This window comes from Saccostrea cucullata, unplaced genomic scaffold, assembly GCF_032062105.1.
Source record: "Saccostrea cucullata isolate Sc308-1 unplaced genomic scaffold, CSIRO_AGI_Scuc_v1 ctg1005, whole genome shotgun sequence".
NCBI lineage: Eukaryota > Metazoa > Mollusca > Bivalvia > Ostreida > Ostreidae > Saccostrea > Saccostrea cuccullata.
The window spans coordinates 137,939-150,003 of NW_026927867.1; the positions used below are offsets into that span (position 1 = coordinate 137,939).

Here is a 12,065-nt window from a genome sequence, read left to right on the forward strand (position 1 = left end):
ATAAAACTATATTCCTCAAATTTGGTGTTTATGATTTCCCAAATATGAAATTTTTTTAACGTTTTATATACACCGGGTTAAAATCCAACAATTTGAAAAATAGCGGCTGTGTTGAAACAGGCAGTGTAATGGACTATGATCAAATGTTTTGATTCTGAATTCACTCTTACAGAAAAGTTCAAGTCAAAAATGTTTGGTAGACAAGGAAATGTTTTCTGGCCCTTAGTATTTAAGTACTAAAAGGTAACTGAAAAGCTCTCTCTAGACAAGTGAACAACGGAAAATAAAAAAGACAAGACTAAGAATTGGACAAGAGTAACACTGTGCAACTCCATTTGAAACGACAGACAAAAGGTCTGTTGAAATATATGTTCTTCAGATTATTATTATTATTTCATACCTGTACTTCCATACAATTTGTTTACATATTTAAATGTTGATCATATCAAAGGATTTAAGATATTCACATTGTATCTATAAGTGTTTTGTTTAATTAATGAATTTGAATCTGTAAATTGGAATGGTTTCTTCAATAATTTGAATCTTTGACATTTGTCTTTTTGACGTTACAGATTGCTCCGGATGTAAGAGAACGATATCACTTAAAATCTTATCACTCAGATTGTTTTCAGTAAATATTATAAAACCCCTGCCAAGAACACGTTTAATCCACCCAGAAAATTTTATAAAGATACATTATTTTTAGAAGATATGAACTCACTCTCCGAAATTTTGGCACAAACCTCGTACAATACAATTATACAACATTTAATTTAATTTAATGAATGAAGTAAATACTTTAAAGACAACTGAACATCTAACAGTTATTACAAGTTTTAGGTACCATATGTTTTCAAGATAAGTAAACAAAAACACAGTAGGTTGGATAATAAATCTATTCAAGAGATTTATAGGGAAAAACTAATAATAGTCCAGTGTGAAAACTCGCATGTTACTTAATATAATGAAAAAGTCTCTGACAGGTAACGGAAAGGTCATTAAAAGATTTCTGAAATTGACCGCTGAAGGATGACTGAAAGGTATTTGATTGAACGGTATCTGAATAGCACTGAAATGTTTCTGCCATTCAGTGATTGAATGACAACCGAAAACTCACTAAATACCACCTTTCAATTTTAACCGAAAGGTCTGTCTTCTTTTGTGAAATAACGAATATAACAATTGAATGAATAGATTTTAATGCAGAAATGACTTATCGAGGCTTTGGTTACGTGGTGGATTCCTGTCCTACCAATGAGACAGAGTTTATCTCAGCTGCTACCAGACTGAACTGTGGAGTGGACCAGTATGGACGTAATCAGTACACGTGCGTCCCCAATAAGGACACATCAGCTCTTGTAGAATTCTGCTATAGCAAAATCGTCGGGTTTTATCAAAAGGGTACAGGGAAGTATTCGTTATTTACTACTGTTTTGACAACATGGTACAAAATTTTAAAGTCTCTATTCTCCACTTAATTTTTTTTCTAAATGTTGTTAAAAAAATATTTTAGCTTTATAGGTTAAAACTCATTTAATTCAAAATTATTATATTTACGTATATATTGATAAAAAGCTGGGTGATACTAGAATAAAATCTCTTACTGAGATAATTGAAATACTCTATCATATACATCCATTTATTTTTTTAATAAGGACATTGCTTGCTGACTATTGGAAACGGAGCCTTAGATCAAATCAGTTGTCATCACTTTAAAAGCGGTTGTCCAGAAGAAAATTTCCGAGGAACTGACCTATACAAATGTCCGTTTTTTTTAATTATCTTTGAAGCAAATTTCGAATGTTATCTTGTTCATTAAGGATAATGATTTTCTCTTTTTTTATTTAGTTTCAGCTTGTAGTAGAATCAACACAGAAAAGCAGTGTTTTAAAGCTGATCCATCATGTCAAAACACGTAAGCTTTTATTTATATTTTCTTTTGGTAATTAATGTTTCCAATACTTTTTTGAGATAATATTTTTTTTATTTATTACTTAATTATTACTTCCTAAATGTCATCTTAACAAAACATAATGATATGTGATTATACTGATGATGAAATATCCATTAAAAAATACAAATCAGAAACAACGGAAATACGAACATCGAACATATCATATGATAGAAATGCCATAAAGCTGTGAGAATCCCAAACCGGTTAAAAGGGTCGTTTGCTCCTTGTCATGATCGAGAAATGCCGGAATAATCCTTTGACAATCTATTATGTAGATACCAGGAATTCCCTAAAAAGGAGTATGAAAAACTTCAGTCAGCTAGCATATGATTAAGTCATAGGTTGCATTTGCTGACAAGGGCACCAATCGACCTTAAAACTTACAAAACTGTTATTGTACATTGGACCTTCAGATAACCGGACGTCAGATATCCGTATGCTTCAGCATTTGTCAACGTCATTTTGTCTTATTAAACTGGTAATTCAGTTACCCGGACGTTTCACATATCCGTACAGATTGATTAAAGGCACCAAAGCGTCTGGATAAATGAAGTTCTACAGTATGTACATGTGTTATTAATTACGTGTACATGTTGGATTTATAATATGAGTAATGATTGTTAGCATTTTTATATATTACTTACATTCGTAATTTTTAAATGAACAGTGTACATGCGTAATTTGTTAACTGTTCTCAAAATTTTAAGTGAGCTTTTCTGATCAAATTTTTTCCGTTTTATGTTGTCATCGTCGTTACATGTAACTTTTTACATTTTCAACTTCTTCTCCAGAACCAATGGACCAATTTCACTTATCTTGGCACAGTGTATCCTTAAGTGAAGGGCATTCGAGTTTGTTCAAATGAAGGGCTTTGCCCTTATCATTTAAGGGGAAATGATTGAGAAATAGAGAAAATTTGCTTAGAAGTATATAGGAAAATTTTTTAAACATCATCTCAGGAACCATTGTGCCAGGAAAGATGAAACTTATAGGAAAATATCCTCAGGTATTGTAGATTTGGTTTTGTTCAAATCATGACTCCCATGGGTAGGGCGGGGCAACAATGGCTGATCAAAGTTTTACTTATAAATATATAGGAAAATTCTTTAAAAAATTATTCGTCTCAAGAATAGCAAAGGCACGAATGATCATAATTACTGAGTATATCAAAGCATCTGCAGGTAGTGTAAATTCAGGTTTGTTCAAAAAATGACCCTGGGGGTAGGGCGGGGCCACTATGGCCGATCAATGTTGTAATTAAAATATATAGGATTTTTAAAAAAAAATCTTCTTCTTAAACACAAGGTCAAGATATAGTAAATGAAGGGTGCCTAAAGATTTATTAAACTTGAGAAATATATTCCTTTATTGATGCTTTACAATTTTAGCTTGGTCAAATAAGGTGTTTCGGGTCATAATTTGTAGGTAAACAACATGAAAAACTGTATTTTAATCTGTCATTTTCAATGAAAAATTAAGAAAAACAGTCATGAATATGGGAGTTTTTTCGTATTCGGCAAAGGAAATGCATCCAGATTGCCTACAGTCTCTCAGAAAACGGTAGTTAGTATTTTCATGGCCTCTTCTTTAAATCAATATCAAATTTAATATAGGTATCCGGTTTACTTTTGGTATGATTTCGAATTGAATGACATGAAAATACCCTGTTTTCTACATAATTCTGCTAAAGCCGTAAAGTACGGGAAAAAGAAAGTTTAAATTGATTAAGACGTCATGGATCTAACACCAAAAAATTAGTCTCAAGTTATTTACTAGATCTTGACCTTAAGAATAGGAAAGGTATGAATGATCATCTTGACCTTAAGAATAGCAAAGGTATGAATGATCATATCTATATGCAGGCACCCTCAGATAGTGGACATTCAATTTTGTCAAGTCATGACCCCTTGGGGTAGGGCGGGGCCACATCATGGAATCCAAGTTGTACATAGAAACATGTAAAAAAAAATCTTTAAAAATCTTCTTTTCAAGAATAGCAAACCGTTATACCTATTCATATGGAAGGATTCTGAGATAGTGAAGATTCAATTTTATTCAAGTCATGACCCCCAGAGTAGGGCGGGATAGAAGAAACAGCTTGTGGCAATACTGTTTTAAATGAAATGAATAGAATGGGATAAAAATATATTTTACATATAAAAAAATGTTCACACGCAAAACTGGTTATTTGTGAAAATATTTCGTGATCGTGAGAAAGTGAGAAAGGTGGGTGAGGGGGATATTTACAACAGTATGCATCCCTGATAAATTATCCATGATTATTGATACCTTTAGACCTTAAAATAGAGACTGTTACTATTTCTTTACTATGTACCTTCGTAACAAAGACCTAACAACCTCATAGATGATGACAAGAGAAATGACGTCACACAGTTCACAATATACATCGAAGGTATATTTTAAATTCACTCTGAAAAAGTTGGGAATTTTATTGCAATTTGATTTCTTTCTTTTTAAAAAAATAGGCTTATTTAAACTTTTGTAGACAAGTTACGTGATGTTTTTGTGATTACGGATGTCTTATATTAAGGCTCGACATGCCATACATAACCCCCCCCCCGGAAAACTGGCTCTAGAGTAGGACCCCCATGGAAATCTGGTGCTGGAGTAGGATTTCCCTTACGGAAATCCCACACCATTAACTATAGTAAGCTCTATAGTAAGCTCTTGATAACAATACCTTAGTTTAAAATTATTTTATGCTTGTGCAGTCAATAGACCAGAGGAGCAATGAACGGCTCAGTGTGTTCTATTGCCCGAGGTCAAGGGGGAAAATATTGTCTATTGACTGCTCAAGCATTAAATCATTGTTTTATTACCTAATTTTATATTCCGTATATAAGTGTTCACATTTGTATATTATAGAAGTGTCTCGTGTCATTATGAATTCAAATCATTGTAAAATTAATACCTACATGTAGATCTATATGTATTCTCTTTAGAGAAGTGGACAGGTTTTTGCCTACATCCTCTAGGCGAAAGCCTTCCTCTTCCCTATACAGAGAATAGTATATATGGTGCATCTGTAATATTAATTTAAAATTGATTCACTCATATGGAGACACTACCACTTGCCCGTGAAAAACTGTAAATCTTGTCATATACTCGGCAGTTAGGGCTATTAAGCAGGGGGTGATCTTTTTCAAGTCATCAGTGCACCTACTGCGACACAAGACACCGCTTAAATAAATACGGTCTCATCCGAAGGACCGGTCTCCACGTCCCACCGATTGACAGTGTATTAATAAAAGTAACTCTCTTTAAATAAAATATATCCTACAATTGAAATCATACATTTATTTGAAAAAAAAATGTCCAAATATTACAAAATGATTGTTTACCATGTCTGTGCAATGTTACAAACAACTAAATTCGAAATCTGTATGGGTTTTTCTCCAAAAAGCGTAGCCTGTCAATAGATCGACGACAATCGACCTGTCAATAGATCGCAGTTTATTGGCTGGCAGTCAATAGATCGGTTAGAAAAGATAATAAAAACTGTAAACGCAGACAGAATAGACAAAAATCTGTAATCTCTACTAAAACAACAAAATTCATTTGTTTAGGTTGAACACAAAGACCAGTTTTGAAGATCAAGAATCAGGAGATGTTGGGACAATCATTGGAATTATCCTTTGTGTACTACTTCTACTGTCCTTTAGTTTTTGCCCTTATATTCTGGAAAAGGAGGAAAAGAAGGAAATCAAGAAGATACCAAAAAATTCCATTGATCATAAGTAAGTCGTTAATATCTCGAGGATCTAATTTCAGTTTACGGTTATTATTTTCCACGTTTTCCATTTGTTTTGATGTAAGAATCTTTTCTGCTTATTCTAGGATCCAATTCGAAAGATAACACCCAATCCTCATTACAAATGGCCATTTTTTTTCACCTTTTCCAAAATTTCACCATAAATTTATTCACAACTCATTTTTTTAGAATCAACATAAAAGTATTTCTCGCATTACTTTATCTATAGATATAACATTAGTATCATATCAGTGAATAAAATTTCAAATTTAGAGATGATACTGATCAATCATATTCTGAATATATGATTCCAATTTTTAACTCACCTGATCCGAAGGCTCAAGTGAGTTTTTCTGTTCACATATTGTCCTTCGTCCGTCTGTAAACTTTTCAAATTTTCGATTTCTTCTCAAGAAGCACTGGATCAATTTCAACCACACTTGAAACGAGGTATCCTTGGGGAATTTAAATTTGTTCAAAGGAAGAGCCAAGCCTCATTCCAAAAGGAGATAATTTATAGTTACTGAAAAGTCAATGGTAATTTTCAAAAATCTTCTTCTCAAGAACCACTCGACCAGGAAAGATGAGACTTATGTGGAAACATCCTCAGGTAGTGTAGATTTATGTTTGTTCAAATTTTGACCCCTGGGGGTAGGGCGGGCCACTATGTTCGATTAAAGTTTTACACAGTAATATACAGGATTTTTATTTAAAATCTTCATCTCAAGAATAACAAAGCTTTGACTTATCCTATTTATATTGAGGCATCCACAGGTAGTGTAGATTCAAATTTGTTAAAATTATGACCCTGGGGGTAAGGCAGGGCCACAGTGGCGAAACAAAGTTTTACATAGAAATATTTAAGAAAATTCTTTTAAAGTCTTCTTCTTAAGAAAGGCAAAGCCATAATTGATCACATTTATATGGAAGGATCCTCACGTAGTCTAGATTCAGATTTGTTCAAATTATGACTCACGGGGGTAGGTGGGGCAAAAATGGTCAATAGAAGTTTTACATAGAATATATATAAATTTTAGGGAAATTCTTTAAATTTCTTCTCAAAAATAGCAAAGTCATAATTGATCCTTGGAAATCTTTTGGTTTTAAACTTTTCCATTATTAAACTAATTTCTACTTTTTCCTATTCACAAGTCGCCCGCGTTGCGCAGTGGTTAAAGCATTCTCTAGTTTCACGAAGTAAGGGGTCAATCCTTACGTCGCGGGTTCGAATCCTACTGTGGGACGTTAGGTCCGGTCTTTTGGATGAGACCGTATTAACCGAGGTCCCCTGTCGCAGTAGGTGCTGGCACGAAAAAGATCCCTCACTGCTCGAAAGCCCTGAGTGCCGAGCATAGGACAAAATTTGTAGCCCTCCACCGCTAGTGGTGGCGTCTCCATATGAGTGAAAAATTCTCGAGAGGGACGTTAAACAACATCCAATCAATTAATCAATCCCATTCACAATGCTCGGGTGAGCGATGTGGCCAATGGGTCTTTTTGGGGTGTTTGTTTTGGTAACGGATGAAAGAAAGTCTTTGACAATAGTTAAAACTTTTGAAAATATCGGTAACGAAATCGAATATATCATAAATTCCCCTCCCCTAATAAAACAATTAAATAGGATAAAAACAGCAAACTAACAAACAAAAACAACAACACAACATTGAGGCCCAGTATTCATTAATATATGTATTGCTTTCTAAGTATTGCTTCATTTTTTTTTATTGTAGATCGTATTGTTGGTGAATATAGTGTGTGGAAAACACCCATTTCTGGTAAATTACTGATATTTTATTTTAGTAACGGAATGACTAATTAATGGGGGTATGGACAGGTTCATAAATAATTAAATAATCAATATCATAAATCTATTAATATTGCTATAGCATTTCGTTCAAAATTATCATAAAATAAGAACTTCTTGTATCTAGTAAGTGTAAAGCTACTAATTCTTGGATGCATTTGACTCATTCGAGGGTTGTCCTAGAAAAAGGCGAACATTTTCAATATCTTTTGTTTCATTAAGACTGTTAATTAAAAAATGGCATGGATCATCATCAACATTCTTTGAATGATGTCCGGAAATTCCAATGAAATATCTCGGTTAATAAAACTTTCCTCTCAGTTAAATGAATCTAACGAATAAGCTGTCGACGTAACAGTGACGACATCAAAAAACGCAAGTGAGTTAAGGCTACAAACGGAGGTTTCTCTACAAAATATCTTATTTAATTCCATAATTGCTCTACCTACTGCACAGAAATTGTAAAGACTTGTTTTCTTATACATTTGTAGTACTCACGACATGCAATAGCCAGTACACATTATGACGTCATATTATGACGTCATCAAGCTCTACTACACAAGTTTATAAGAAACATCAACAAAATCGCTTCGGCGCAAGGGCGTACCTTACATTGTTTTACAAAAACAAGGTATAAAAAGACGCAGGATATTCCAAGGATTTAAGATATTGCTGCACAAATGTCGGCATTACAATTGTTTAGTTACTATTCGTGCAATTTTAAGTTAAAACAGGGTAAAAATGCACAGTCCAGTGTAAGTTTCCTTAAATTGTCATCAATTGAGAAAATCTATAGATTTGTGCAGCAATTTTATTATTTTTTTATAATATTGTCATTTATATTATACATTGTTTATTTTAAATTAGATTGGACATGCCCTTGCGCCGACGTGATTTTGTTGATATGATTTATTACCTTGAATGGGAGAGAACAATGACGTCATAATATGACGTCATAATGTGCACTTGCATTAATAAACTGTGGGTTCTTAGTATACATAAGAAAATCAATATGAACTTTCTCTGTACATAAATTATACAACTTATGGATTTTTATCAGCTCATTTGCATAGAAATATCCATATCTAGCCTTAACTCACTTGCGAAATATCCTTAAGTATTTGTAAATTTATGAAACTTTACCTCCAAATAATTCATTTAAGCATACATTCGGCACTGTATTTTGTTTTAATTTACATGTAGTTATCAAGCTATAATCTCAAATACTAGAACCAAAAGATTACAGAATTGATTCTTTTAATACAAAGTTTCACAATCCCAATCCTAAACCTAACTGATCACATTTTTACAGCGGTTTCACGTAGACCTATGACGCAGACGTCCCGCTCTTGTCTTTTAATTCTTTATTTATTCCCTTCTTTCGGATAACAAGCCAAATTACCCTCCAACAATTTCAACTGGAGATGAACCTGTTAACCATAGCTAGTTTTGTATCTTTTCATCGTTAACACCCATTCTCCTTGTGTAGAGAAATCATACCCCGCTCAACATAGTGTTTCTTGATAAAGAAACAAAGTTGTTCAAAATGTCAAGCTTAAGGTATACCTTTACTCAGATGATTAAAAATTTCACTGGTAAGAACGAAGAACCACCTATTTCACATTGTACACCTATGATTCTTGTCTTAAATTCCAATTTCAATTAACTAGGTCAATGGCGTCATCTTCATGCTAGGGGCTCCTGAGTATTTCTCGGGAAATACCTCAATTTTTCACACTATGACCATTTTTTCTTGACCCACAAAATATTACAAGCAACATAATTCTTTAAAAAATGAAATATCATAGCAATGGAATAAAGTTGCTTCATATTAAGAAATAAGTAGAGTTTGGGCCTAAAACGTGATAATTATTACAGTCCGAATTTCCTCTGTCATATTTATATTTTTCCCTGTTTTTAATCAAATATTGCAAAAATCTGACTGATAAGAACTATAAATTATTTATAGCCTCAGGTTACTTTTTTTCCTTTCTGGTGCCAAGTTACGGACAAATTTCTGATTTTAAATTGACATTTTGTTCGCGGATAATCTAAAGAACGGTAAAAGATATCACTGTGAAACTTTTAGGGATTATAGATCGTGATAATTACTATCCAAGACGCGATCTTTTGTACGTCGTCTCTACTTCCTGTCGTAATGGCATGCAAAGAAAAAAGTCAAATTTTTAAACTTTTTTGTTTTTCAATATTTTCAAATCATATTAGTATGGTTGATAGGAACATTTCTCATTAGGCTGAATATATAATTTGTTTGTAAATTGATGGATTCGCACTCGAGATATTAACATTCAAAAGTCTGAAGCGGGATCTTAATGGCGGCGGTCTCTGTCAATTCCGACATTTCGCAATAGGGGTTTACAGAGGCAGCTGAGCGTTTGCTTGAACGAAAGTAACATAAGGAGCAATGAAATGTATAGGGACACTTGGATTGTCACGTCGTAGGTTCGTTGCAATTCTGTGTCAAACTACATTTATTATCCAAGGTCTACTTACAAGTCTTCTTTAATTGGTTTTGGTTGTTTCCCAAAGTAGAAATAGAAAAGAATTAATGTACAAATGAAGTACAATATCTATATCTTTTGTTTTGCATCACAGTAACACATAGCTTAAATCATAGTTATAATTAATAGATTTTCAAGAATGTAGTAAGTAAAAAACGTGACCACTGTTTTCCCATGCACACTTGTGTCATATAAAATCAATAGAAAGGACAACTGTTACAATAAGAAAATATTTTATTTTTAAAGATAACAGTTTTTCAAAGACCGTTTAATTGAACTATATAAACATTTTATTTTCTCAATGCAAGTTATTGAACATAATGGAATCTTATTTCTTGACCCTCGTAGAGCGATCGAGGCATTTTTTTTCGGTGAAACATACCACCATTTTCATGAAAGTGTAAGTAATCAGAATAGTCAACTTTCGTGATTGAAAATTGAAAAATTAACCATTCATAGCTGTTTCACTGCTTTAGTGTTATTTGCCTATATACGATATGTTACTTGTATGTGTTATACTTTCCACACCTCAAAATTAAGGCGATAAGAACGCTCTTTTGTTATTTGATTGAAGCTATCTCACCTATTTAAATGAACATTCCAAGAGAAATTCGCTAAGATTTACTCGTTGCGTTTGGCGCGAAATTATGAATAGTGACCATTCTTTCATAATTCCAAGACAGATTAACTGTTGCAGAATTATATGTACATACAAGTGAAGTAAGAGTAGTTGTTCAAATAGCGTAATCGATAAGCGTATTGGATTTGCACGCTAGTGACCCGTTTCAATTACCAGTGTGTCCAAAATATGTTTAATCCATTTTCAGCTCGATTTTATGGGTTATTTTTCGGAATCGGACGGAAGACCTACTCGTTGCTCGCAACGAGATCGTTTCTAGTTATTATTATTATTCTTTTTTTTTCTTATTTGTTCTCCGGTACTTTTTTGTCCGGAAGTGTTCTCAGAAACTGTTCACCCAACTGACCTAAAACCTTTTTAGGGTTAATGGGTGTGTAGTGTAGGTGTGCGGAACGAAGGTCATTTTGCGCACATACGCATGCACGTGCGTGCGCGTGCAACACGTGAAATGACTTATATACTTAATATAGCTATAACTTTTACATTTTTTAATGAAATCATTTGAAACTCATTATATAAAGATATATCAATAGTGTAGATAATGTGACACTGTCAAATTAGCACGAACTCACGCGCATGCACGTGCGCTTCGTTCTGATTGGCTAAAACAAAAATCTCAGTATCTTCTCTGTTTTTTGACCAAATGCTTTGAAATTTAAAACATAGTCATGAATTAGGATATCCTACAACACGATACAGAAAAAATTTCATGAAATCACGCGCATGCACGTGTTCTGCAATCTGATTGGCTGACACTTTAAATGACTATATCGCCTTTGTTTTTTGACAAAATGCTTTGAAATTTAAAACATTGTCATACATTAGGATGTCCTGCAATATGATATACAAAAACTTTCAAGAAATTACGCGCATGCACGTGTGCTGCGATCTGATTGGCTTAAACTTTAAATGACTATATCTCCTTTGTTTTTTACGAATTTTTTTTGAAATTTAAAACATAGTCATTCATTAGGATTTCCTACAATGCGATATAGAAAAAAAATCATGAAATCACGCGCATGCACGTGTGCTGCAATCTGATTGGCTGAAACTTGAAATGGCTATAACTCCCTTGTTTTTCAACCAAACAGGATGGGATTCGGAGCATAGATAAATATAAGGGACTCCTACAAGAAGATTTGGTCATCATGCACGTGCGTGCACGTGCATTTGGAACGAATGAAATTAGAAATCGCTTGAATGATTGATTTTTAATACTTTTGGACTGAATGCTTTCATATATAGTATATTACAGGGAATACGGCACTAAAAGGGAGTTGGGGAGCGTTTGGGGAACATCTGTAACGGTTCCCGTTACAATTAGCACTAGTTATGAAATTATTTAATAAAAGAAAAAAAAGAAATAACATCTC

General features: G+C 33.4%; 1 protein-coding gene across 1 annotated transcript; it reads left to right on the forward strand.

Annotated features, from left to right (window-relative positions):
- The first annotated feature begins 1,205 nt into the window (after nucleotides 1–1,205).
- Nucleotides 1,206–5,831, forward strand: LOC134275692 (uncharacterized). Its single transcript, XM_062757952.1, has 5 exons — nucleotides 1,206–1,401; nucleotides 1,656–1,763; nucleotides 1,849–1,915; nucleotides 5,542–5,712; nucleotides 5,813–5,831. The coding sequence occupies exons 1-5, from the start codon at nucleotides 1,209–1,211 to the stop codon at nucleotides 5,829–5,831; spliced, it is 558 nt and encodes a 185-aa protein (XP_062613936.1). The 5' UTR covers nucleotides 1,206–1,208.
- The last annotated feature ends 6,234 nt before the right edge of the window (nucleotides 5,832–12,065 follow it).

Coding starts and splice junctions, on each gene's coding strand:
- LOC134275692 (XM_062757952.1), top strand. CDS start 1,209: ATGACTTATCGAGGCTTTGGTTACGTGGTGGATTCCTGTCCTACCAAT. Junction 1,402..1,655: donor CGTCGGGTTTTATCAAAAGG/GTACAGGGAAGT, acceptor TTTTTTAATAAG/GACATTGCTTGCTGACTATT. Junction 1,916..5,541: donor GATCCATCATGTCAAAACAC/GTAAGCTTTTAT, acceptor TCATTTGTTTAG/GTTGAACACAAAGACCAGTT.